We start from the raw sequence: 27,081 nt of genomic DNA on the forward strand, positions 1-27,081 counted from the left end.
CGTACTCCTCTGTCGGAAGGCGGTGTCAAATCCAGGAAGTGGGTGGGGCCTCTGGAACGCCTGCGCAGTGCTCCTCCCAGGGGCGGGGCCAGATTGGCCGGGGTTATGGGGCGTGGTCTCGAAGGCGCTTGCGCGAAGGCGGTTGGAGGGAGGCCCGATTCCCCTTTGTTCAGATTCGCCATTTTGCGAGGCAGCGGCAGTGGCGGCGGCGGCGGCGGCTGGAGCCTCTGATTGGGTTTCGGGGTCCGGTACTGGAGCCAATCAGCGCGGGCAGCGAACCGGGGGAGCGAGGCACGGTGAGTATGAGGAGCCAATATCCAGCGGCCCAGAGCCGGCCCCAGCGCCCCGATTGGCGGGTCTCGCTGACCACTCAGGAGAGGCCCAGGCGTCCGTCGAGCCCGGGAGTCGAGCCGAGGCTGCCGGAGTTGGGTAGCCAGCAGCCCCGGCTTGGAGTTTGTGGAGGCCTACGGGGGCCGTCTAACGTTGGGATGGCGCCCTGGAGCCAGGCTTTTTGGGATCTGGATACTCTCCGGGTGCCGGTGGCGGATGCGCCGCTCGTCCCGGATCCTCGGGTCCCGGGAGGTCAGGTGGCCGACCGCCCAACCACGGGTCGTGGCGGTTTCCCCAAGTCGTTCCAGCCACATCCTACGGCCTGTTCTTGTGTCCCCGCGTTCCGGGCCCCGGCGAGGTCCACGTACCCTGAGCTCTCCACAGTTGGGACTACAGATCCCGAGCGAGGTCAGGCGGAGACGCGCGGCGCGGCCTCCAAGACCCACCCCGGGGCCGTTGGCGCGCCTGCCCCTCCTCTCGGCCCGCCACCGGGGCTCCAGGCCGGCGCCGTTACCACCCCTTTCTGGGTCGTCATTTCCTCCCCGCTCTGCCCGCGGTGCCGGCACACCTCCGTGCTGGATCCCAACCAAGTGCTCTTCCTCTTCGGTGTGTCGGTGTTTGAAACCTTGCCTGATAACCTTGTGCATTCTTAATGATTGGGGGCACTCATCTCTCAGTTCCTATTTATCCATACCTCCTCCCTTGAACTTTCTCCCTTGGATGCTCTCTGGTTTTGTTTTCCTTTAATCTTTTTTGTGTCAGTCTCCGCTCAATAACTCAGCCCACCGTGTCTTTTTTCTAAAACACTTTGGAATCCCGCGTGAACGTTTTCTCAATTGATGATTTAAAACTTGCACATGCTTAGATTACACCACACCACACACCCACTCGGGCGACAGGAAGTCTTCCAAGGGCTGCTAGCCATAGTCTTTGGCGGGCATCACCCAAGTGCTGCAAGGAGGAGACGGGTAGGAGCCATACCTGCTCAGTGGAGATTGACTGGTGCTAGTGTTTCATAGGGATCTAATCTAGTATCGAGAAGTGCTGTTTGCATGAGGAAGCCTATTTTCATCGCCACACTTTTGATTGGGTGTTGGAGGATAATGTCCTCGGAGAGGAAAGACTGAAAAGAATAACTGGAACAGATAGTGCTGTCGGACGCAGAAAGGCCCAGGAGTACTGAGTTTAGGCGGGAAAGACCCATTTGTAAAAACCTTTGCAGATGTTACAAAGAAATTTTTTGAAAACAGTTTGGACTGGAGGTTAAAAGTGGCCTAGAGTGGATTTCTTCCCTAACCTTTCGGGGAAAGGTTGCTGACCTGAAGATTCTACCCCATAATAATGGCTGGATTTTTTTTTTTTTTTAAGGAAAAAAAGGAATTTTTTTGCCTGGAAGAGGGAAATTATCTTTTACTCAGGTGAAGCTGGGAACCGATTTTCTGTGTATGAGTTTTTAACTGATAGGGTTTGAGAAAGCAAATCCAATGTTCCCCCTTCTAAACCAAAACAGCTTGCAATCACATTTACCCTTAAATTGTTTACTAAATTCCCTTATGTTCGTTTGCCTTTTTTAGTTGCTGTAAACACCACACCAAAAGCATTTCATTATTATTTCATTTTCCATCATGAAGGGAAGGAAAGACCAGAACTCCACCAGAAGCCATAGAAAGGTGCTGTGTGCTGGCTTGTTCTTCGTGGTTTTGACAGCCTTTCTTGGTTTGGGCCTTCCCACATTAAAGAAAATGCCCCTATAGGCTTGCCTGTTGTCCATTCTTAAGGGGGCATTTTCTCAGTTGATTCTTCTTCCTCATTCTGGAAGACCCTAGCTTATGTCAAGTTGACCAAAAAAAAAAAAAAGCCAGCACACATTACTTCTTCCATTTGTGATAAACGAACTACATCAGTACAGTCTTTATAGGTCTATTTGTCTTGTCTTTGGACTGGGTTTTTTAACTTTGGTTGGAATTTTAAAAATGGATGCATCTGGCCACTTCAAAACTGCCAAATGTTTTTGTGGACAAAGGGCCATTATCTGGTCACGGTGACTCAGGCCTGTGGAGCCTCCCCTGGTTTCCTCTGCATCTGCATTTCAAGAAAAAGTAGATTCTCAATTTCTCGAGACAGAGCCCAAATGTTTTCCCTTTATTTGAAATACTTCACCGTAGACTAGTATCATCTGGGTAAGATCTCACATTTAAATCTAATTCACATGACACCCTTTCCTAATGTTTTTCTTGGTTTGTCCTCTGGTGTATGATTGTCAGGTCAGATGGGCTTATTTTAGTCGCATTTCTGGGCATTTCCGATTTTGCTATCTTCAGATAGGTTACCTACCTTTCTAAGTGCTGGCCAACTGCTTCTGTGCCATGTGAATGGTCAGAAAATGCTATGGAAAGAGAATGTCTCAGAGGCCAGAATAAATCCATTTTCATTCATATTCATTCATGTTCTCACTTTCAAAACCACATTCACAAGTTTGTGGAAGAGCTAGACAGACTAAATCCAGCTCTTGATTCTGTCATAAACTTGGGCAAAGAAATGCTTGAGGAAAGAAGTGTGTCAGGTTGTGCCACAGTTCTGCTGGCTGAGGTGACAAGGAAGGAGCATGTAGCTGCACTGGAGCCAAGAAGCAGGCACTATGAGCAGTCTGAGGCTTGCGCTCCAAGCTCTGTCACTCCCTTGTCAATACAGAATGACTGCTGAATTTGAAGCTGCCTCTGTTTTTACCCTCTGAAGCACAGTGGGTCTCAGTGGCCTGAGAATGGAGCATTTGTATCAGCGAGGTAAATGAATTAGATCCAAGTGTTCCTTACAGCCATTCCAGTCCTCTTGTCCACTTCAAGCTCCATTCTGCATTTAATCTGATATGATGCAGATTTAGGAAATTTAGCCAAGAAGAAAGCTTTATAGGAAAGAGTCTTAGGGCTAGTGGAAGTGTTGAAATACAGAGGGTGAGTGTGTTTTTTTTTTTTTTTAAACATCAAAATGTAATCATTGTATATGTCTATATTTGGGTGAGTTTTTAAAGCTCTCCACACCTGTACAGTCCCCACTTGAGAAAAAGGATGAAAACGTTGGTCATCCCCATAATGGCTGGCTTGTTCAGTCAGTCTCCTTCCCTCCCTCCCTCAGGCTTCAGGAAATCCGATTTGTTTTCTGTCTAGGCTACTGCTGTCAGTTTCTTATCATGGGGCCATGCTTGTTTATATTGTAGCCTTAATTTATTAGTCTGGAGACAGATACATTGTTAAACACAAGGTAGACTTGGAAACATTGGGTAGACTATGGTAGTGCAAGCTTTTTAATCCTAGTAGTCAGAAGGCAGAGTCAGGTGGATCTCTGAGTTTGAGGGCAGCCTGGACCATGCGACCACCATGCAGCTACCTGTCAACACCCTTGAGCCTCCTCACCCCAATAAGGGAAACATTGGTTTCCCTAGTGCAGCCACTTAGTTTGGCTGACTCTCCGTATCGGACCTGGAGTCTCCACAACCAGCTCAGTCAACCGGCTCAAGAAAGGCTGGTGTAAAATTCTGCAAATTTAGCCAGCTTTTCAGCTGACGGGATTAATATTCAGAATACAGAAAGAGCTCAGAAATTACAAACAAAATAATCTAAGCAATAAACAAGTAAATAGATTAGACAGTTTCAGAAGAAGACAAGTGACCTGTAGATGTATTTAAAAATAACATACTGAGCCATCAGGAAAATGCAGATCAACTTATACTGTAATTCCTTCTTACACCAGTCAGAATAGCTGTCATCAAGGAAATAAAGAGTACTGGTGAGGATGGGAATAGCTCGTAAACCTCATGGGTTGGAATATAAGTTAGTTCTGCCGCACTAGAGTATATGGAAATTGGTGTATTAAGTCAGGTTCTCCAGGAATAAAACAAGAGACTGACTGTGTGTGTGTGTGTGTGTGTGTGTGTGTGTGTGTGTGTGTGTGTGTGTGTGTGTGTAAGAGAGAGAGACTGTGTGTGTTATTAAGGTGGCTTACAAGTAATCTAACTAGTCCAGCAATGGTGTTCTACCAACAAAAAGGCCAAGAATCTAGTTGTTCAGTTCATGAGGTTGGATATTTCAATTTTAGCTGTCTTCAGTATATGCCAGAATCTAGAAGTACTAGGTTATACAGTCAGGGAAGGAATGACGTTGCCAACAAGGGCAAGCAGCAAAGGGCAAATCCAGGTCCTTTATATGGGCTGCCACCAGGCATAGCCAGATAAAAGGTAGGCCTTCCCACATCAAATGACTTAACTTGGAAACAGTTCTCACAGGGGTGCCCAGCTGCTTGGGTTTTAGCTAATACCAGATGTATCAAGTTGACCCAAGAAAAGCCATCATGTTGTAGATATCCTCCCACCCCCCAAAACTCACCACTATATATATGATCCTGCTATACTGTCTTGAGAAGAGTGTACCAAAGGACTGCACTTCGGTGCTGCACCTTCACCACCGAGTTAGGGAATCTGTAGGTAGGTGCCAGTGAGTGAACATAACACTCAATGTATTATATGTTATTGTTTGTAGGGAAATGGATGAACTGGAGCTTTATAGTAAGGGAAAGAAGGTACATTTGTCTTCAGAAAAACAAATACCAAATATGTTCTCTTATATGCATAATCTAAATACAGACAGGGATTATTTATAAAGTGAAAAATAGTCAGAGTAGTCCAGACAGGTTATGTGTATTGTAAAAACATACAAATAAAAGCCATTGTTTTATACAGTGAACACGTGCTAGTAAGGTAGCAAGCATGTTTGCATACATTGCTAATGAGGTAGTGATTAAATTTAGATATGTTGCCATTCACATTATCTTCCCTTTGCAAGACTTTAAGTTCAAGTCAGAGCCAGAAATCTATGCATTGAGTAGTCCATTAGAACCCACAATAAAGGCATAGTGGTCTATTTTGGTTATGGTAATGAGCCTGACTTATTTTTATTGAATATTTCCCCCTACATTGTAATATACCAATTTCAACTTCCAAAGAGTGAAGCTGAAGTTATGATTGAATACCCATGTACCTACTACTAGACTCTATAATTACCATCTACCAAATTAAATGCTGGTTCTTCTCAACAAACTCATTTTACTTTGTATCACTAGAACTTACTACTGAGGGGAAAACACAAGATATAGAGTGAGAAAAGAACACTGTCCCATCCAAGTACTGAGAACTGATCAGTTCCCACCTTGCTTGGCTTGTGAGATAAGGAAAGATCAGACTTTTCCAGGGCTGTATGGTAGTAAAGGATATGACCTTTCTGAGGAGGGCCGCATTGTCCCTGGAAATAGTCTTACGAACTGACAAATGGGGTTTTGTGAAATTAAGATTTAGCAAAGTACATGGCCTCCAGAGTAGAAGTTTTGCCAGCATATCATTTGTGTTTGCCTGTTGAAGGAAACCACCCATCCTCAGGATAACTACCCTCCTTTGAGACAAGGTCTCTCGTTTTGGGGCTCACCAATTAGGCTGAACTGGAGGCCCAGAGGTTGTGCTATTCCTGCCTCCCCAGCTCTGGCCTTATAAACAGTCCAGCACACCCAGTGTTCTGGGCATTCTGGGATCAAGCTCAGGAGGCAAGTACTTTACCAACTGAGCCATCTTCCCAGAACCGTGAACATTAAACACCACAAGACTAGAACTGCCGGTTATAAGATGGGCTCTGCAGTTCTCAGAAGGACACAAAGGGCTAACATTTTTAAAAGTGACCCACCTCCCTACCTAAGTCAAAACAGCTGTCATCTAGAAAATAAAGACCAACAAATGCTGCTGAGGATGTAGGGAAGAAGAGTCTTAGTCATTTACACTGCTGCTTTGTAGAAATGAATGCAGAGCTTTCTCAGGAAATAAATAGATCTACCATGTGACTCAGCTGTGTACTCCAAGGATTCTGTGCTACCTCAGAAGTACTTGTGCTCTACTGTATGCATGATAACAAGGAAGTAGGACCAACCTAAATGTTCTCAACAGAATGGATAGTGCAAGTACCATGCTTATGTGGAATGGAATTTTATACAGCCATAAAAAATGAAATTTGCATGAAAAACATAAATCTGGAAAGTTTTATGTGATGGCTGTTCTTGTCAATTTGACCACATTTATACTTAACTAAAACCCAAGGAGCTGGGAATACCTGTGAGGAATTTTTCTTGATTAGAATCATTTAAAGTGGGAAGACATATCTTTAATCTATATCATTTGAGGTAGGAAGATCTGCCTTTATTTAGGATACCTTCTGCTGGTGGCAACTTATATATAAAGGACATGGAAGAAAGAAACTTTCTCACTGGGTCTTGGCCTGCTTGCTCGTGCTTCTTTACTGCATGAGGCCTTCTTCAGGGTTCCTAAGCTATATACTGAAGGCCACTTGAGACACCCAACCTCATGGATGAACAATTAATTACTGGATTCTTGGACTTGCTGTTGGTAGACAATCATTGTTGAACTAGCTGACCACAGCCTGTAAGCCGCTCTAACCTCCTCCACATACATATATGTCTGGATTTATTCTGTTCTCCAGAGAACCCTGACTAATGCATGTTACATTAAGCAAAATAAGTCAGACTCAAAAAAGCACATGTGTTTTCCCAGGGCATAGCAATCCTGGCACAGGCAATCACAGCTTGCTTCCATGATACTGGTGAGTAGATGTTTGTGTGGACAGATTGTATACCTAGAAATGGCGCCACAAGATGGGTAGAAGAAAGGATAGTGGAACATAAAATAAGTTTTATAGGGGCTGGGGATTTAGCTCAGTGGTAGAGCGCTTGCCTAGGAAGTGCAAGGCCCTGGGTTCGGTCCCCAGCTCTGAAAAAAAGAACCAAAAAAAAAAATATATATATATATAAGTTTTATATGTCAGTGTTTAGGCACATACTTGAATATTGTTAGGTACCTTTCAGTTTCTAAGGAACAACCTTAAGTAATCAACCAAGAAAAGGTTCATTTGGGCTCACCGTTTAGGCTTTGCTGCAGGGTAAATATACCAAGTACAGTATAGATGGGATTTGGTACTAAGCCAAGTTTTAAGCACCCCATGTGGGTATTGAACCACCATGTGCTTGGTCAAGTTTTAAATGCCTGCTAACATCGATACCGTTTCATTGCAGTCACTATCCTGGACTATCGCACAATTCCCAAAGCTTTGCTACAGTAGTTCTACTTAGTGCTACCTAATGGAGTTTGAAACAGGGTCTCACTATGTAGCCCTGGCTGGCCTGGAATGAACTCCCAGAAGACTTGAATTCAGATCTATCTGCACAGGAAATTTGGGAGTTTGGTTTTGTTTTTACTAGACATGATTCTATAAGGTGGAGTTTGTTTACAGGCAAAGTGTCTCAGTCAAGCATAGGCTGTCCTGAACTTATTGTGTAGCCCAGGCTGGCCTGACACAGGTGGTCCTTATCTTCTGTTTGCCAAGTGCTGGGATTATTAGCATAAGACACCCCCCCACAGACCCACTTAGAGTGGAGATTTTGATAAGCAAAATATTTGAACTACTTAGTTTATTTGAACCTCTAGCTTGAGGTGTTCGTGACATATGTAGCTCAAGAGAGTAGCATGTTTGGGCCCCAGTGTGTATTCAAATTCTGTGACATAGACCTGCTGCCTTGAAAGTAGACCTTGCCACAAGAGATGCTCTGACAGTGCTTCTAAGTGTTATTCTGGTAATATTGAAAGGAGGTCAGTTTTATTAGCTTAACTGAGTTAAGAAACAGGAAATAGGAAAGCACACCTGGGCTTATCTGTAATGTTGTTTATAGGAGGGGTGTTGCATCCTAAGTGTTCTGATCTGGGTGGATTTATATACCATTATTGGTAAGTGGGGCCTAGTTAGAAGTGGGTTACTGAAAGGAGTGTTTGTTATTGAGGACTAGATCTTGCCTGGCCACTTGGAGTATTCATTCTCTATGTCCTGGCCACCGTGGGGTGAAAATGTACTTTTCAACCCCACACACACTCAGAGTGAAAGTGAAAATAAAATACTGTGGCTTGTTTGTTGGTTCTGTTGTGTAGTCTCTGAAGAAGTCAATTTGTGTAGCCCAGACTGGCTCAAACTTTTAGCCTCCTGCCTCAGCCTCTTATTGCAGATACCCACCACTAGCCTGACCATGATTTTTTTTTTTTCTTTTTTTTTTAGGAGCTGGGGACCAAACCCAGGGCCTTGCACTTGCTAGGCAAGCGCTCTACCACTGAGCTAAATCCCCAACCCATGATACTTTTTTAATACTGTGTTATGTAGTTCTCTTTTGTTTTTAAAAGAGGGGTGGGAGGATATATGAACATCTCCCTGTGGTGTTCTTTTTTTTTTTTTTTTTTCGGAGCTGGGAACCGAACCCAGGGCCTTGCGCTTGCTAGGCAAGTGCTCTACCACTGAGCTAAATCCCCAACCCTGTGGTGTTCTTTTATAGTCTAAATACTGCAAATTGTATGTATGTATGTATGTATGTATGTATGTATCTATCTATCTATCTATCTATCTATCTATCTATCTATCTATCTATCTATCTGTATAGTAAGTATCTTAAGAGGGCCTTTACTGATTGACTCATTTTGGGCTTTTGTCCTTCCCTTTTTGATAGGAGTCCCTACCTGGCAGCTGCCTGGGATCTGTAGAGTGAAGCTTCAGGACACAACGTGGCCGGGCCATGGAGCAGTATACAGCAAACAGCAATAGTTCCACAGAGCAGATCGTGGTGCAGGCTGGCCAGATTCAGCAGCAGGTATGGGAGCAAGTGTGCCTTGACCATCACAATACCACAGGGCAACAGAGCAGCGGGGTTGTCTATAGTTCCTCTGTGGAAGGACTTGGACCCATTCTGACCTTAGGAAGCCTTGGTCTCATGACTGGTGCTGTGCTATGAATCAGTCTGTTGCCATCTGGTACCTGTTCTTCATGAAAATCACTTTAAAATTAAATCACCCTCTTTTAGCTCATTGAAATGATACCTACCCCGCTTTTCTCTGCATTAAGTCTGCTTATTTTCCTTATTTTATGCTAACTTGTGATAAAGTAAGGATTTGGCCATAACAGGCAATTGTCAGATTCCAGCCAATCTGTTCAGAATTAATTCTGAACTGTTATGGTTTAATATTAGAATAATATTTGTGTGCTATTCTATGGTTAAGTGCATATTGAAAAGGATTGCCTGACACTGGCTTCTTCCAGTAAAGTTGGTCAGATGTTTGAATTAATTCACAGATACCACTTTTGATGCTTTTACCTGGGTTAATATTAGTGAATCTCCCCCTGTCTCCTAATCCTACACTTTGGAGAGAAAGACATCATTTCTATTTGATTTTAGGCCAAGGCTATTGTCCTCAGGGTGTTTTCTCCTGAGAGTAGAGGTTCACTAGGAATAGCAGGGAGGGTGAGGGAGTATTGATGGTGAATTTGAAGCCACCGATAGGGGGAGAGGCTGCTCCACATTAAAGGGGGAGATGGCTGAGCATAGGCCTCCCCGCCTCCTTCCTGTCCACACTCTGCTGTAGCACTGGCAGCTTCCTGAAGTGCCTTAGAGAATGGGCCTTAGAGGGGTCTTCCAACTGGGCAGAGCCTCGCTGAGGATCTCTTCTGTGAGGACTTCCCCAGGGTAGGAAATAGGTTGACTTTCTGAAAACATTGCCTCTAAAGCCGTCAGTTGGATAGGAGTAAATCTTCATTTGGGATGTAAAAGCAGTACCTCCTGAGACTGCCATCTGGATCAATCGCCATGGCTAGGTCCTTCCTCCATGGGGATGCTGTTAAAGCCCCAGAAACGTCATTGTAGTTTCAAGGCTTTAAAACCCGGTGGTTTTGTTCTTGTGACCCTAAGGAAGTAGAGATCCTTAGCATGTTTAGCAGAAGGGAAAAATTCCTAGGGAGGATGCATTATAAATCTTGTATTTTAAGTCAGAAGTCAGAAGTATGCTCTGAGGTCTACTCTGGGGACAGCTCTTGCAGCATGACAGCTTGAATGTAGGGAGCCCACACCTTTGAGTTCCTGTGAAAGATGAGGCGCTTTTGAGGCTTCCTTCCTCTCCCTCAGAGTGATCTGCCGTCGTGAGCTGTACATTTCCATCCTGATACATTTCAAGCTCTTCCTCTTCCTATTCTCAGCAGCAGGGTGGTGTCACTGCTGTCCAGCTGCAGACTGAGGCCCAGGTGGCATCCGCCTCAGGCCAGCAAGTCCAGACCCTCCAGGTAGTGGTGCCCTCTCTGATTCTCTGTGAGCGCTGCATGAACGCTGCCTGTCTGCTGCTGTTTGTGTTTGGATCTCAAATTGAATGGCAAAGTTGCATGCATTTTGTGCTGCTAACCTGTCTCTGAGGCCAATGTGCCAGTGTCCCATGCCAAAACATGTAGTGACTGCTGTGTCCGTTCTCTCAAGTATGCACTAAGTGTTGCTTTAGAAAGACCAGGAAACAAGCAACAGGAATACCTTCTACGGGTGGATCCTACTCAGTGCTCAGCTCCCAATCCGGGCACATGGCAGAGTTTCAGGAATCGTGTTACACTGGAAAAGGGAGTGTGCACATGAGGAGAGTCGGCTATACCGTGTTTTGTTTTTGCTAAAAGTGCAACTTGACTACTGAACAGCCATTGTACTAAGCACAGTTTATCTGAGACTCACTTCTCTCTAAGTGGCAGCATAGGACCTGGTGACACATGGTGTCTTGTCTCAGCAATTGGGATATAGAGGCAGGAGGAATGAGAGTTTGGGTCAAAACAAAAAGTTATTACTAGTTACAGTGATGTGCAAAAAACCCCAACTGGAGCTAAGGGATGCTGTTCTGCAGTGTTAGATATGCTCCTTAAATATCCTAAATGCCGGTGAAAAGAAGAAGAACAGCATGGTCTTTTCGGGGTCCATTAAAAACTAGAGGTTTTGAGAAATTGGCAAGACTCAGGTCCCTGCCCTGCCTTTATTCCTCTGTTGAGTTGGCTGACTCAGTAGGGCCTCCAGAGTCACCTGGCCTCTCAATTTATCAAGAATGTTGCTAAGACCCTCCTGCAGTGACCACTCCTTCCTGTCACTGCTTCTCAACCTTCCTTGTATCGAACCCCTTTAAAACACTTCCGTACAGTGTGACCCCAACCATAACATTTTCATTGCTACTTCATAAGTGTAATTTTGCTACTGTTATAAATTATAATGTAAATATCCATGTTTTCTGATGGTCTTAGGCAACCCCTGTGAAAGGGTCTTTCAGCCCCCAGAGGGTTGCAACCCACCAGTTGAGAACCATTGCTGTAAGCACTTGACCCTCTCAGCCTGTCCCAGCTCTGCCACTTAGTAGTGTTTGTGATGACACACAACCAGTGCTACATGTATATTAACATAAAAGTAGTTCACTTTGTCTTCCTGCAGAGTTTTAGTGAGTATCAGGGGGAGTAGCAGCTCTCTGTTCCTGCTTGCTTTACCTTTTTAATACATGAACTGGTGTCTGGGGTTTATCATTAACCACGGTATGAATGGGAATGTAACCTGCTCTTCACTATGTGGCTTCTTGTCCTATGCATGAGTCCTTGTGATCGTTTGTTGTAGACACATGAGCTCCTCAGCCTCAAATCCTTTACCGCATGCATATATGGCATGTTAGTGGGGGAGGGGTGGGTGGGTGGGCAGAGATGATGGAGAACCAGAAAATTAAGTAATTTTACATTTGTGTCAACTTTGGGGACCGAGGCAATGGCTCAGTGTGCCTATTTGCTATGCAAGTGTGAAGACCTAAGTTCGGATCCATAGAAGTCATTCAAATATGTGGGTTTGTCCTGTAACCCCAGCACTTGGAGACAGAAACAGGCAGAACCTGTGGCTGGCTGGCTGGCTAATCACAGAGACTGTCTCAAAACAAGGTGGCAAGCAGTAGAAGACGACATCCAATGTCTGCTTCTGGCCTCCACTTTGACACCAAGAACTGCCCAGCCTTCCAGTGCGCTGTAACAACACAGCTGTGTCAGCTTACTTAGATCTGGATTGCAATGAAGAGAAATGGAAGTAATGGGGCTTCTCATGAGCCTCATCGTGTTAGGAGAATTCAAATAGTTCTTTCTCTTACTCCGAAGTTAGGCTTCTGATGCATTTCCTAACACAGCACACCAAAGCACTGGTGCAGCAAAGGGAATTTAGATGGAGACTTGGGAGGAGAGAATGTGAACAGATAGGCCGTAAAGTCTTCAAAGTCATGAGTTTCTCAAGGAACATCCCTGAGATTGGGCTGATGGTTCTGATGGAGAGTAGAGGAGAGCCTTACACACACCTAGGACAGGGTGACTGCACAGGTGGTTGGTGCTGTTGGCATTGACTTCTGTGAGTGTGTTAGTCTCTTCTGTTACACATTGTCCCTTGAAACAGACACACTCTACAAGGAGTTTAGGATTTGTCCTGTTACTCCTCAGTCCAAAGCAGCTTCTGTCTGGCATTCTTGAGTTTTCACACTTGGGTTCAAGGTGTGACTGAGCATTTCATCAGCTTCCTTTAGAGAGTGTCTGTTGATGCGGAGGACTTGAAAATTGGACATTCTATTTACACACAACAGCTGTCTGATTTCAGGGTTTCATTGCTTCTGATAACTATAACTACGATGCAGTTTGAAGAACTACCTTGATGATCACAAACTGGCAGTAAAGTATTTCTGACCAGTGTTGGCTTTGTTTGCTTTGAAATGGGGTCTTACCAGGCTTACCTGGAACTTGCTGCAGCCCATTCTGTCCTAAAACCTATGCTCCTCCTGCCTCAGCTTCCTGTTCACAAGTCTGTAGTGGTAGGCTCTAAGCAGCAGCCATTCCTGGACTCCTCAGAGTAGGTTAGAGGTGAATATTCATTCTTCACTTTTGCTTGAGGCCCTGGAGGAAGCTCCAGGTGGCTTTCCTAACTTTCTCTCCTGGATGCAAAGCTAGGGCCCCATTCCCTTTATGTATCAGTGCCACCTCCTCCCACCACTGTGTCTCCAGCCTTTACCAGAACCGGGTCTGAGTACCAACTTCAGAAGGCAAACAGTCCTGCTAATAACTTGGCTGCTTTCTTGGATTCAGCCTGGTTTTGGTGATGAATGCCTTACAGCTTGGCCCTTAAACAGAAATATCTGAAGAACATAGACTTGGAGCTGTAGAGATGGCTCAATAGTTATGAGCACATACTGTATACACCATGTCAAACAGGTCTTAATCACCTGTGTCAAGCCCCAGGGGGATCTGACTTCCCATTCTCTGTGTAGCAGCGTATGCACATAATCTGCACGCACACACACACACATACACACACACACACACACACACACACAGAGAGAGAGAGAGAGAAGAGAAGATTAGCGTTAAAACACTGTTTCAGGCCAGGTTTTAATCTCTGCACTTGGGAAGAAGAGGCAGGAGTTCAAGGCCAGCCAGCTAGCACTATATAGAGAACCTGATGGGTAGGTATGACTGACTGACTTTGCTAAATCTGCCTTGCCTCTCCTCTTCCAGGCAGCAGGATAGTTCCAGTGACTGATTGTCTTGATGAAGCTGCTGTGTCCTATGCTCTTTCATTGTTGTTATTTTCTTTCTTTCTTTCTTTCTAGGTTCAGGGGCAGCCATTAATGGTGCAAGTCAGTGGAGGCCAGCTGATTACATCAACTGGCCAACCCATCATGGTACAGGCTGTGCCTGGTGGACAAGGCCAAACTATCATGCAAGTACCTGTGTCTGGAACACAAGGTTTACAGCAGGTGAGTGGTATTTTAAAGTATTTAGGTTGTACATCAGTGTAGAAGTCTGGTTTGAGTGTGGATGGTGTATATATTCATAAGTGTACCGGTTGTACATACAGGTTTGTACATACATGTGGAAGCCACATGTTTTCACCTTAGTTTTTGAGACAAGGTCTTTTACTAACTGGGTGGTCTGGGAGTCCACTGGTGTCTGCCCTACCCATGCCCATACTCTGCTCCTGGGCTGCAAATGTAAACTGCCCTGCTGTGCATTCCTGTGGATGCCAAGGTTCCAGTCAGAGTCTTGTGCTGTGCACCACATGCCTTTACCTCTGAGCCGTCTCCCTAGTCTGCAGAGCAGACGTTTTGAAGAAGAAATTGCTGGAGGGTGGGGGTCGGGGTGACACACACCAAAACCCAAAACCTAGCTGCTTTTCTTTCAGTCCTACCCTTATTTTCCATTTAGTCTTCCCGCCTCTGCTGTGCCGTCATACATAACGGGAGCACAGTAATGGGGTGTAAACAGGTGTTCCTTGCTACCTGAAACCCTGGAGCAAAACACTCCAGAAATAGGTGGATTTGCTGACTTGGCTGCCAACAGTTTTAACTGTGAGTTAAGTAGTATTCTAGTCCTTAAGAAAACTTGGGCAATGTGTAGCCCAACAGAAAGGTTCCATGGCCTGCTTTCCTTCCCTTTCCCTTCCACCAGCAGTCAGTCAGCTGGAGAGTGGTAGGGACTTGAGGCTCTAAGCATGTCCTTCACCGACTCACCTTTCCTAGAGTGACCTAGAACTGTGAATCAGGGTGCTAGATCTGGGATGCTTCACAGGATCAAAGGAACTGCAGTGGTTACCAGATGCTTACCAAGCCAGGGAGAAGGAAGGTGGAGTCTAGAGTTGGGCGTATTCTAGAGTATAAAGTACTAGACATTTTGAGTTGTGGGGCCTTCCTAAATGCTTTCTCGTTAAATCTTTTAAAGGTTTATATCCAGTACTCAAGAGCATAGGCTTGTGTTCCTTAAGCAAAGTGTTAAGGCATTTTTGTTTGTCAAGGTTCCAGAGAAAAACATTTAAAACTTCTTGTCAAGATTCTGATGATACTCCTGATCCTGGTTACCTGACAGGATCTCTTGCTTTTCATATTTGTAGTGTGAGGTTTGGTGCTCTAAGACCTGCAGGGTAGAGGTAGGAAGAGCTGGTGATGACTAACAGGGGTGCTGAGTGACAGTGAGGGATATCTCTGCTGTGGAACAGCACATCTCAGGGATTGTTGGCTTACACCAAGAAGTAGTCGTATTAGCCATTTTCCTGCCAATCACAGTCCAAGGGTGCTGGTCCAGCATGGTGGGGAAGGGGCGGCAGCAGGAGGCAGAGTGGCGGGTGCTGCTGTTCTGCCCACTATCTCCTTTTCTAGTTCAGGATCCTATCTCGGAGGATGCCACCTCTGTTAATCTAAGCTAGAAACTCCTTTAACAGACATGCCTAGTGTTTGTTTTCTTGGTGATTTCATATCCACGCAAATGGATGGTTATTCATTTCAATTTCTGTGAATCAGGAGTCTCAACAGCTGATCTGTCTATCAAGGACTTAATCAAACTATGGCCTTGGCTGCCATCCGCTTAACATTTGACTTATAAAGGATATCTTTTAAAAGTTGTTTTACTTATTCATTTATATAGCACTTCAGAGTATTTTTAAGTAAATAGACTTTAAAAAATAACCATGCTACCAAGGATTATTTTTTTAAAGGGACACTAATTACGTCCCTCAGACTAGCCTTGAATTCCTGATCATTCTGCCTCTGTCTCCCAAGTTGTAGAATTACAGGCACATTTCTCTATGTATTCCTGGTCTCTAGTGGAATTTGTTCAGCTATTTCAGAAACCAGAGAGTAAGGCTGGAGAGATGGCTTATCAGTTAAGAACACTAGCTGTTCTACCAGACGACCCAGTTCAATTTCCAGCAGCCACCTGGTGGTCACAGCCATAGTAAATAACTCCAGTTCCAGGGGCTCCAACTCCCTCTTCTGGCCTCTGGACACCAGACACACACATGGTGGCACACATATCTACATGCAGGCAAAATACCCATATACCTAAAATAAAAAGCAAAAATAAAACAAATAAGGAACCAAAGGACTGGTGTCAACATGGTGCCGAGCTTTCTGTGTATTTGCTTCCACAGATACAGTTGGTACCCCCTGGACAGATCCAGATCCAGGGCGGGCAGGCTGTGCAGGTGCAAGGCCAGCAGGGACAGACCCAGCAGATCATCATTCAGCAGCCACAGACCGCGGTCACCGCTGGCCAGACTCAGGTCAGTCCACCTGGTTCCCAGAGCATGTGGATGAAGAACGTCATGGGAATTGGGTCTCTGTCCATGGGTCTCTGGCCTCCATTAAGTGTGTCATTGTTTTCTACAGACACAACAACAGATTGCTGTCCAGGGACAGCAAGTGGCCCAGACTGCTGAAGGGCAGACTATTGTCTACCAGCCAGTTAATGCAGATGGCACAATCCTCCAGCAAGGTAAGCTGCAGTGGCACTTTTCAGGGCATTAGTTTCAGCCTTCTAGTACCTGAGAAGTGCTTCAGAATCTTTATGAAGTCCATGTCACGTTTATACGACAACAGGCTTTCCACCACATCTGCAGTGACTGTCAGTCGCCATATGTGACCAACCTGTTGCTGCTTGGTGACTAGAGCTCCTCCCATTTCACTGTGGGTCTCTACGTCTACTCATATAGGTGCTTACTTAGAGTCACGAGAAGGCCTCAAAGCCTTGGTCTAGCTAAGAAGAGGTAAAGAAGAGTACAGAGTCTTAGAGAAGTGCACCCTTGGAAGAGATGGCTAGACAAGATCTCCTGTGAGAAATCTGGACTTGGCTTCAGGGAAAACATGCTCAAAGTAGACCTAAATGCTCTGGCAGCTAAGTCTAGAAAGGATATCTCAGCCAGAATCCGTGGTAGTGGGTGGGAGTACGATTTATTTGGAATTAGCCTAGACTGTTACACTTTTAAAAATGAGTTTACACCGGACTACTTAGCAGAGCAAGGTGAAGCAGTAGAAGACACTTGCTTTCTCCCATGGTGTTTGTCAGCTTATCCAGGAGGGTATACAGGAGCCAGGTGGAAGGGACTAACCGTTTTCCCTTCTTTCTGTTCCGTGTACCTGTTCTTTGTTTTTTGTTTTGTTTGTTTTTGTTTTATGTTTTGTTTTCTTAAAGTTACAGTCCCTGTTTCAGGCATGATCACCATCCCAGCAGCCAGTTTGGCAGGGGCACAGATCGTTCAGACAGGAGCCAATACCAACACAACCAGTAGTGGACAAGGGACTGTCACTGTGACACTGCCAGTGGCAGGGAATGTGGTCAACTCAGGAGGAATGGTCATGGTAAGGAGTGTCCCCACACTGGAGGTTTGGGTGGGCCCCTCCTGTCTGAGCTGGTGTTGTCTCTTGTGAAGTTTCCTATGCTAACTTTGGGGTTGAAGCTAGCTCCATCCTTATGGCACTAGCAGTGTCTACGTCCACAGGAAGCATAATTCATTCCGATGCCTTCCAGGTACCAGACTAGTCTAGACTCTGGAAAGACAGCAGGATGGGTACGAATGGGCAATTTCATTTAAACTTTTCATGCCGGTAGTAAGGTCTGCTCTCTTGTCCATGCAGATGGTACCAGGGGCTGGCTCTGTGCCTGCTATCCAAAGAATCCCTTTACCTGGGGCAGAGATGCTGGAAGAAGAGCCCCTGTACGTGAACGCCAAACAGTATCACCGCATCCTTAAGAGGAGACAAGCGAGGGCCAAGCTAGAGGCAGAAGGGAAGATCCCAAAGGAAAGAAGGGTGCGTATGGCATGGGGAGTGCTAGGCAGGACGCTGCACAGTTGTGCATCAAGGTTCACTGTAGGACCAGTGACAAAGCAAGGGGCTTTTCCCTTTCTATAGCAAAGAAGTCCAGAGAAAGCTTATCCTCAGGACTTCCTCTTGTCTTAGAGCTTCAGTGCTCATGTGTTGGCTGTGGTTCGAAGTGGCAGTTGGTCTGCAGCCAAGGGAATAAGAAGGTGGCCTTCTCATTTTAAAGGATTTGCCTGCATCCGATGACCCAATCTAACATACCTATAGATTGCATAAAAATGGGGTCTCCTCCTATTCTGCCATTTGTGCGACCAAACCTGAGTCAGTCACTGAAGCCTATCATTCCGTTTTCCTCGTTCCCTGGACTCGGGTTGCACTGTGAGGATCCTTTAACTGTAGACTCTGCGGTAGGTTACTGCCAGCTCGCTAACAGTTGAGAATCTTATGCTCTTCCCTAGAAATACCTCCATGAGTCTCGGCACCGACACGCCATGGCACGGAAGCGTGGGGAAGGGGGCCGCTTCTTCTCTCCAAAAGAAAAGGACAGTCCTCACATGCAGGTAAGGAGATTGAATACTTCCTTTCTCTGGTGCCTACCTTCTCTCTCAGCAAAGACTGCCCGCCCTCCCCTTGAGGAAGAAACATACTCTCTATGCATGCGGTCTCTGGTGCTTGGCTTCCTTTCTTTTTAGGAACACTGAAAGTTTCAACCCAGGCTACTTTTACTCTTGGTTTCTCAGGTCTTTGTTTTTTAAGGAAAAGTTTTACTTTTGTTTATTTATTTATTAGTAGTCGGAAACAGTGTTGTGTGTCAGTTCTTGTGTCAAGCATTGTAGTAAACTTTTATTTGTTGTTGTTCAACCAACTGCAACCTCAGGCCCATGGAATAGAAGGACATCACCATTTTTTACAGTTGAATATGAGTTCTTGAGACCTTAAGTAACTTGCACAGCTGAATCAGCCCCGGAAGTGCAGTCCAGTCATCCCACTTACTCTGGAAGCTGAGGCCATGCCTAGGCTAGAGATGAATTCAAGACGAGCTAATTTAGTGGGACTTGTTCTCATAAAGGACTAGTGGTGTAGCTAGCTCACTAGTGTAGAGTATTTAACTGACATATGAGTTCATGGGTTCGAATCCTGCTTCCTCCACAAACAGACCCATCAACTGAATTCAGACCCAGGCAGTAGAACCTCACTGGCTATCTCTTATGGTTCTGAGTCTGTGTATCCGAACTGGAGTGCTTGTTCATTAGACTGTACCTAACAAGTGACTTGTCACCACCCAGTCATTGCAGTTTACATGGTTCAAATTCTGAAGTTCTTTTAGTTTTGCCTCTTGAAACATGATTTGAATCTGTTTATTGTACCCTCCTAGCTGATGGCAGCCTGGCCTAGTCCTCTTTCTCTGGTTTAGATGAATAGATCTACCCACTCTCGTGCACTCTTGCCCTCGCTTTATGTTTCCCACATCTCAGGGTGGTATTCGTGGTATCACACCAGTCTTAGCCTGCCTTTGTTCTCTCACTCCTCGTATATAAGTCAACCATGGGCCGGTAAGCGCATGTCCGCATCTAAATTCGCTTTCTCGCCGTGTGTCTGTTTATCCTGCCAGGTCCTTTGTCGTTACAGTTTCTAGTCTATCATGTTCTTGTCTCCATCATTTCCGTGACTATCTCTTCTTCTCTCTTACTAGCCTAGGCTGTCCTCAAATTTGTAGTCCTCCTGCTCCAGTTTCCCACGTGGTGGGGTTCCAGGACCAGACCTCCACAGACTATTCTGTCCTCCTTACTTTTAGGCCTGGCTTAGATCTGAAAGGTTTTAGCCTGCTCTCATCTGTAGTAGAATTCTTCTTTTTTTTTTTTTTTTTTTAATCTATTAACTTGAGTATTTCTTATTGACATTTCGATTGTTATTCCCCTTCCCAGTTTCCGGGCCAACATCCCCCTAGCCCTTCCCCCACCCCTCCTATATGGGCTTCCCCTTCCCATCCTCCCCCCATTACCACCCTCCCCCCAACAATTTTCACTGGGGGTTCAGTCTTGGCAGGACCAAGGGCTTCCCCTTCCACTGGTGCTCTTACTAGGCTATTCATTGCTATCTATGAGGTTGGAGCCCACGGTCAGTCCATGTATAGTCTTTGGGTAGTGGCTTCGTCCCTGGAAGCTCTGGTTGGTTGGCATTGTTGTTCATATGGGGTCTCGAGCCCCTTCAAGCTCTTCCAGTCCTTTCTCTGATTACTTCAATGGGGGTCCCGTTCTCAGTTCAGTGGTTTGCTGCTGGCATTCGCCTCTGTATTTGCTGTATTCTGGCTGTGTCTCTCAGGAGAGATCTACATCCGGCTCCTGTCAGTCTGCACTTCTTTGCTTCATCCATCTTGTCTAATTGGGTGGCTGTATATGTATGGGCCACATGTGGGGCAGGCTCTGAATGGGTGTTCCTTCTGCCTCTGTTCTAAACTTTGCCTCCCTATTCCCTGCCAAGGGTATTCTTGTTCTCCTTTTAAAGAAGGAGTGAAGCATCCTCATTTTGGTCATTCTTCTTGAGTTTCATGTGTTCTGTGCATCTAGGGTAATTCAAGCATTTGGGCTAATATCCACTTATCAATGAGTGCATACCATGTATGTTTTTCTGTGATTGGGTTACCTCACTCAGGATGATATTTTCCAGTTCCATCCATTTGCCTATGAATTTCATAAAGTCATTGTTTTTGATAGCTGAGTAATATTTCATTGTGTAGATGTACCACATTTTCTGTATCCATTCCTCTGTTGAAGGGCATCTGGGTTCTTTCCAGCTTCTGGCTATTATAAATAAGGCTGCTATGAACATAGTGGGGCATGTGTCATTGTTATATGTTGGGTCATCTTTTGGGTATATGCCCAAGAGAGGTATAGTTGGGTCCTCAGGTAGTTCAATGTTCAGTTTTCTGAGCAACCTCCAGACTGATTTCCAGAATGGTTGTACCAGTCTGCAATCCCACCAACAATGGAGGAGTGTTCCTCTTTCTCCACATCCTCGCCAGCATTTGCTGTCACCTGAGTTTTTGATCTTAGCCATTCTCACTGGTGTGAGGTGGAATCTCAGGGTTGTTTTGATTTGCATTTCCCTTATGACTAAATGTTGAACATTTCTTTAGGTGCTTCTCAGCCACTCCATATTCCTCAGCTGTGAATTCTTTGTTTAGCTCTGAACCCCATTTTTTAATAGGGTTATTTGTCTCCCTGTGGTCTAACTTCTTGAGTTCCTTGTGTATTTTGGATATAAACCCTCTATCAGTTGTAGGATTGGTAAAGATCTTTTCCCAATCTGTTGGTTGCCATTTTGTCCTAACCACAGTGTCCTTTGCCTTACAGAAGCTTTGCAGTTTTATGAGATCCCATTTGTCGATTCTTGATCTTAGAGCATGAGCCATTGGTGTTTTGTTCAGGAAATTTTTTCCAGTGCCCATGTGTTCGAGTTGCTTCCCCACTTTTTCTTCTATTAGTTTGAGTGTATCTGGTTTGATGTGGAGGTCCTTGATCCACTTGGACTTAAGCTTTGTACAGGGTAATAAGCATGGATTGATCTGCATCTGCATTCTTCTACATACTGACCTCCAGTTGAACCAGCGCCATTTGCTGAAAATGCTATCTTTTTTCCATTGGATGGTTTTGGCTCCTTTGTCAAAAATCAAGTGACCATAGGTGTGTGGGTTCATTTCTGGGTCTTCAATTCTGTTCCATTGGTCTATCTGTCTGTCTCTGTACCAATACCATGCAGTTTTTATCTCTGTTGCTCTGTAATACTGCTTGAGTTCAGGGATAGTGATTCCCCCAGAAGTCCTTTAATTGTTGAGGATAGTTTTAGCTATCCTGGGTTTTTTGTTATTCCAGATGAATTTGTAAATTGTTCTGTCTAACTCTCTGAAGAATTGGATTGGTATTTTGATGGAGATTGCATTGAATCTGTAGATCGCTTTTGGTAAAATGGCCATTTTTACTATATTAATCCTGCCAATCCATGAGCATGGGAGATCTTTCCATCTTCTGAGGTCTTCTTCAATTTCTTTCCTCAGTGTCTTGAAGTTCTTATTGTACAGATCTTTTACTTGCTTGGTTAAAGTCACACCGAGGTATTTTATATTATTTGGGACTATTATGAAGGGTGTCGTTTCCCTAATTTCTTTCTCGGCTTGTTTCTCTTTTGTGTAAAGGAAGGCTACTGATTTGTTTGAGTTAATTTTATACCCAGCCACTTTGCTGAAGTTGTTTATCAGGTTTAGTAGTTCTCTGGTGGAACTTTTGGGATCGCTTAAATATACTATCATATCATCTGCAAATAGTGATATTTCGACTTCTTCTTTTCCAGTCTGTATCCCCTTGATCTCCTTTTGTTGTCTGATTGCTCTGGCTAGAACTTCAAGAAATATATTGAATAAGTAGGTAGAGAGTGGGCAGCCTTGTCTAGTCCCTGATTTTAGTGATTGCTTCAAGTTTCTCTCCATTTAGTTTAATGTTAGCTACTGGTTTGCTGTATATGGCTTTTACTATGTTTAGGTATGGGCCTTGAATTCCTATTCTTTCCAGGACTTTTTATCAGGGGTGTTGAATTTTGTCAAATGCTTTCTCAGCATCTAATGAAATGATCGTTTATACAATGTTTATATAATGGATCACGTTGATAGTTTTCCGTATATTAAACCATCCCTGCATGCCTGGGATGAAGCCTACTTGATCATGATGGATGATCATTTTGATGTGCTCTTGGATTCAGTTTGCAAGAATTTCATTGAGTATTTTTACGTCAATATTCATAAGGGATATTGGTCTGAAGTTCTCTTTCTTTGTTGGGTCTTTGTGTGGTTTAGGTAAAAGAGTAATTGTGGCTTCATAGAAGGAATTCGGTAGAGCTCCATCTGTTTCAATTTTGTGGAATACTTTGGATAGTATTGATATGAGGTCTTCTATGAAGGTCTGATAGAATTCTGCACTGAACCCATCTGGACCTGGGCTCTTTTTGGTTGGGAGACTTAATGACTGCTTCTATTTCTTTAGTTGAATAGAAATAGTTTCTTTCTATTTCTTTAGTTATGGGGTTGTTTAGATGGTTTATTTATTCCTGATTTAACTTCGGTACCTGGTATCTGTCTAGAAAATTGTCCATTTCCTGCAGATTTTCAAGTTTTGTTGAATATAGGCTTTTGTAGTAGGATCTGATGATTTTTTGAATTTCCTCTGATTCTGTTGTTATGTCTCCCTTTTCGTTTCTGATTTTGTTAATTTGGACACACTCTCTGTGTCCTCTCGTTAGTCTGGCTAAGGGTTTATCTATCTTGTTGACATTCTCAAAGAACCAACTTTTGGTTCTGTTGATTCTTTCTATGGTCCTTTTTGTTTCTACTTGGCTGATTTCAGCTCTGAGTTTGATCATTTCCTGCCTTCTACTCCTCCTGGGTGTATTTGCTTCTTTTTTTTTTTTTTTTTTTTAACCTAAACATAGTAAAAGCCATATACAGCAAACCAGTAGCTAACATTAAACTAAATGAGCCAGCAAAAAGAATCTCCAGCTCTGCAGTCTCAGGAGAGCCCACCTGTCCAGGCGGTGAGCTCTCTCTCCCACAGGGATTGGGAGCAGGGAGCTGTGGCTCTAGTAGAATTCTGTTACTCTTGGATTTTCCCATAGTTTCATCCTTTACCTTATTAAAAAACCATCAAGAGGTTTTCTCTTATTTGGTCCACATTGCTTTCTTTACTGGAGAGTAAGTTCCATTAAAATAGACAGTTTGTTCTGTTGTGGTTTTGGGAGTTAGCTTAAAATTCAGTTCTGAACAAATGCTCAAAAATATGGGTTGGATTAAGGGATTCTTTTTGCTGGCTCATTTCACTATCAGCAGCATGGAATTCCTCCACACTCACAGGGCCTCTTAAGCTGGCCATGAGCCTATATCACATAGTGGTCTGCCCACAGCAGTCTGCAGGTTCCTCCTTAGTGAACCACACTGCAGACATCTTGACAACCCTCTGTTCTTGGTGGTGTCTGCGCATGTTTGTGATTAGGAGCTGCCAACTGTAGGCCTCAGTGTTAAAGGCTCTCCTTATTCTCCATGCTGACCTGGGAAGTTCCCTCACCTCTTTTCATCTGCATCTTCATCTGTAGAGTGGAACACTATTAAGATTCCTTTTTTTTCAGATTATCAGATATAAAATAATGGCACAAAACTACAGCATGGCATTGTGCTTGCTCTGGGGCTTTGTCCTAGCCACCCAAGTACCTAAACTCCTAAGTCATGAGAGCCAGGGATTCCTGTTGCTGGTGTAAAGGACTGATGTATTGTCCTTCTCTGTAGGATCCAAACCAAGCTGATGAAGAAGCCATGACACAGATCATCCGAGTTTCCTAACCACAGGAGGGTGGCAGAGCGGATGAGTCACAGTCCTCTCCACTGTTCCTGGAAATGGACTGACTTCCAGTTGGGCACTGACAGTCTCACTCTGCCCTTTCTCAGGACAGAAACTACTTAGCTCAGTATTACAGCTGCAGTGATGGCTGACAAACTGAAGAGGCAAGCTTTTGTCTCTCCCTTTCATTGAGGACCTGTTCAGACTGTTGGTGACATTGACCTTTTACAAATTTGGATGATTAAAGAGGTATTTGCCAGCCCAGCATTACAAACCCAGCACTTATGTTGAGTGGTTAAGCCAGCCAGTCAGCCATTGCAGTAGGGGAGAACAGCCTTCTCAACCTGGTCCTCAGTCAAGGCAGCCACAGCCTCTGCCCCCCTGTGGAGTCTCAACAGCGTCCATCCCCTGGTGGGATGTCGGGCTGCCTGATGCAAGGCACTGCACTCAGGTGGCTCCCTGTTAAGACAAACTAAGCTGCAGTCTTCTGACCTGTGCTGATAGGAGTCTGCCCACATGCTAGGTTGGTATTTTTTTACTTCAGTCAAGAAAGTACAAAGAAGATATTTTTGGACTCAGGATGAAAGGATAGAAAACCTAGGGGGTCTAGAAGGTACATTTCTAGCTTTGACTGTGGTCTGCGCATTTCTGTTAACAGCCATTCTGGGCCATAGTTCACACTGTGGCCACTTTAGAGACAGTTTAGAGAGTAGAGAACAAAACTTCACAACATCTGTGCTGAAGTATTGAGGATGTTCACAGTTGTTCTTCAACAGAGGCAAAGCTAGGAGATTTAATCATGGGCTTTATGGCAGCAAGTAGGAACTGGAAGGGTCTGTGCATTTCAATCCAGAGAACACGTGCCCTGCCGGCCGAAGTGCTTGGGTAGAGCATGGGTCTCCAGCACGGCTCTCAGGATGAAGAAAGCAGCCACATTCACACTGACACTTCGGACGTGCACTAGAAGAGAAAGAATCCTCATTGCCTGAAGAAGCACTGTTGAGACCGCTGTCCTGGACGCAGACTGGAGCACAGCGTGGAGGAGAGACATATGTGTCGCCCTTGCTTGGGTGGATGAATGTTCTTCCCATGGCAGCTGATTTCTTTGGTGCCAGTTCCCACTGTTTTCTCCTTTCTCTGTAGGCCTTGCAGCAAGGTTTGCTCACTGCATCAGTGCTGTGGGAACCAACAACCTGCCAGGATTCCTGCAGGGTCAGGAATTGGGCCTCAGAAATATGTTTTCTGGACAAGCACTCTACCACTGAGCCACACACATACCCTAGCCCCAGCCCCAGCTCTGTAGATGCTGAGGCCTGGAAAAAAAGACCAAGGTTGATACATCAGAAGAGTTGGCTGCCTTCTCTGCAATCAAAGTCAAACGCAGTCCTTCCAAAGACACGTCTAAAGACTGGCTCTTTGACTTTGTTAAAGATGGAAAGACTCTAACCTTATAAAGAATTATCACGGGGAGACCAGTTTAATTGGAGAAGCATGAAGTAAGCCATCTCTTCCTATCCCAGGAGTCTTGCCATTTCTTCTGGCTTCCAGAGGTCAGAGGGGGCTGATCCTTTTTAGTAAACTCACTACAAACTTCTGGCTCTCACATGAGCTTCCGGGTGTCACTGAAAACCGTGAGGAATCTCTACCTTTGAGGGGGAGAGGATTCTAAGGGTTTCTCCAGGGATTCCTCAGACTTAACTGTAGTGCTTCAGCCAGCAATTGTAGAGTGCTATTTATTTGTGTCTGTGAGTTTGTACATAACCCTAACCTCATATTGTTGCTGAGTTTCATTTTGAGGAAGGCAAGTTTGAGTTTTCTTTCCTTTAATGTAGATGCTCGGGTTTCCATTTTGTTGCTGCATTGCAGTTGGCCCATGGCCCTGTGGGTGTGGTCCTTCTGATTCTAGCACAGCGTAAAAAGAGCCCACAGAGGCCAGAGAGGCTCACTTGGATTTCTTTTTGTTTGTTTGTTTAACTTAGTTCTTTTTACTTGTTTGTTCTTGTGATTGTAGTGATGGCTTCAAAGATACAGAGTAAGTGGAGGAGTGGGCTGCTGGTCTACTGGGCACTCTACTTCCTGTTACAGGATAACTGTAAATGTACATATTTTAATTGCACTGGTAATGGGACACGCCAGTGTCTAGACCACTGCACCAACAGCCTCTCCTGGCTACAGGGTGCCTGATAATAATGTCTTGATTTTCCTTTGGGACTCAGCTATGTAGGTCTTCCCCCGCCCCCGCCCCCCAGTAGGGGAGTACAGGTGATCACTGTCATTGCAATTGCTTTTCTTTTTTAATAAATTTATAAAAATACTAAAAAGTAGCTTGACTTTTGGTGTTTTCATTTGTTTTTGGTTTTTGAGGGTTCATTTGGTGGGGGAGGGGCGTTGGTTATTTTGTTTTCTTTTAGTTTGGTTTTTTGGCTCTTTTGTTGTGTTTTGAGACCTGATCTGGCTATGTAGCCCAAGCTGCCCTCCAATTCAAGATCTTCCTGCCTTGCCTGGTGTGCACTCCCATACCCAGCATGGATGACAGCTGAGGAATCTGCATGCCCTGTGCCTGGAAACTCAGTGTTAAAGTTGTGACTTTAACACATGAACATGTGATGTCAGGGGTCAGGTCTCTCTGCTTTGTGCTCTCTTGGAAACGGACATCAAAGTAAGTAATCCCCTGAGTAAGTTAGCCTTCTATCATTTTCCATGTGGTAGACTTAAACAGTGAAGATACAATTCTAATATTTTGAGCAAAACCAAACTCCACAGTCTGGGGCTATGTAAACCTGAAGGTCTCATTTCCATTCTAATGCTCTAGAGACTACGTAGCCAGGCGTACTCAGTACT

The 27,081-nt window shown here is 44.7% G+C and overlaps 1 protein-coding gene across 10 annotated transcripts; it reads left to right on the forward strand.

Annotated features, from left to right (window-relative positions):
* Nucleotides 1–171: 171 nt before the first annotated feature.
* Nfya (nuclear transcription factor Y subunit alpha) lies at nucleotides 172–26,564 on the forward strand. 10 transcript variants are annotated; one of them, NM_001413345.1, is made up of 10 exons: nucleotides 172–296; nucleotides 8,923–9,063; nucleotides 10,440–10,526; nucleotides 13,883–14,029; nucleotides 16,195–16,326; nucleotides 16,433–16,538; nucleotides 17,235–17,401; nucleotides 17,678–17,851; nucleotides 18,322–18,423; nucleotides 24,189–26,564. In NM_001413345.1, exons 2-10 carry the CDS (start codon nucleotides 8,989–8,991, stop codon nucleotides 24,240–24,242), a joined length of 1,044 nt encoding a protein of 347 aa, NP_001400274.1. In that variant the 5' UTR covers nucleotides 172–296; nucleotides 8,923–8,988; the 3' UTR covers nucleotides 24,243–26,564. The 10 variants fall into 10 exon arrangements, with proteins under 10 accessions (NP_001400274.1, NP_036997.1, XP_087421122.1 ...); NM_012865.3 differs by having other exon boundaries at nucleotides 17,253–17,401; XM_087564996.1 differs by having other exon boundaries at nucleotides 10,440–10,523.
* The last annotated feature ends 517 nt before the right edge of the window (nucleotides 26,565–27,081 follow it).

The sequence above is a fragment of the Rattus norvegicus genome, chromosome 9 (genome assembly GCF_021556685.1).
Source record: "Rattus norvegicus strain SHRSP/BbbUtx chromosome 9, alternate assembly SHRSP_T2T, whole genome shotgun sequence".
Lineage (NCBI taxonomy): Eukaryota > Metazoa > Chordata > Mammalia > Rodentia > Muridae > Rattus > Rattus norvegicus.

What these genes read in the sequence shown, in the direction of transcription:
- Nfya (NM_001413345.1), top strand. Translation starts at nt 8,989, where the DNA reads ATGGAGCAGTATACAGCAAACAGCAATAGTTCCACAGAGCAGATCGTG. An exon ending in AAGTCCAGACCCTCCAGGTA is followed by an intron (nt 10,527 to 13,882) that starts GTGGTGCCCTCT and finishes CTTTCTTTCTAG; the next exon opens with GTTCAGGGGCAGCCATTAAT. An exon ending in TGGCACAATCCTCCAGCAAG is followed by an intron (nt 16,539 to 17,234) that starts GTAAGCTGCAGT and finishes GTTTTCTTAAAG; the next exon opens with TTACAGTCCCTGTTTCAGGC.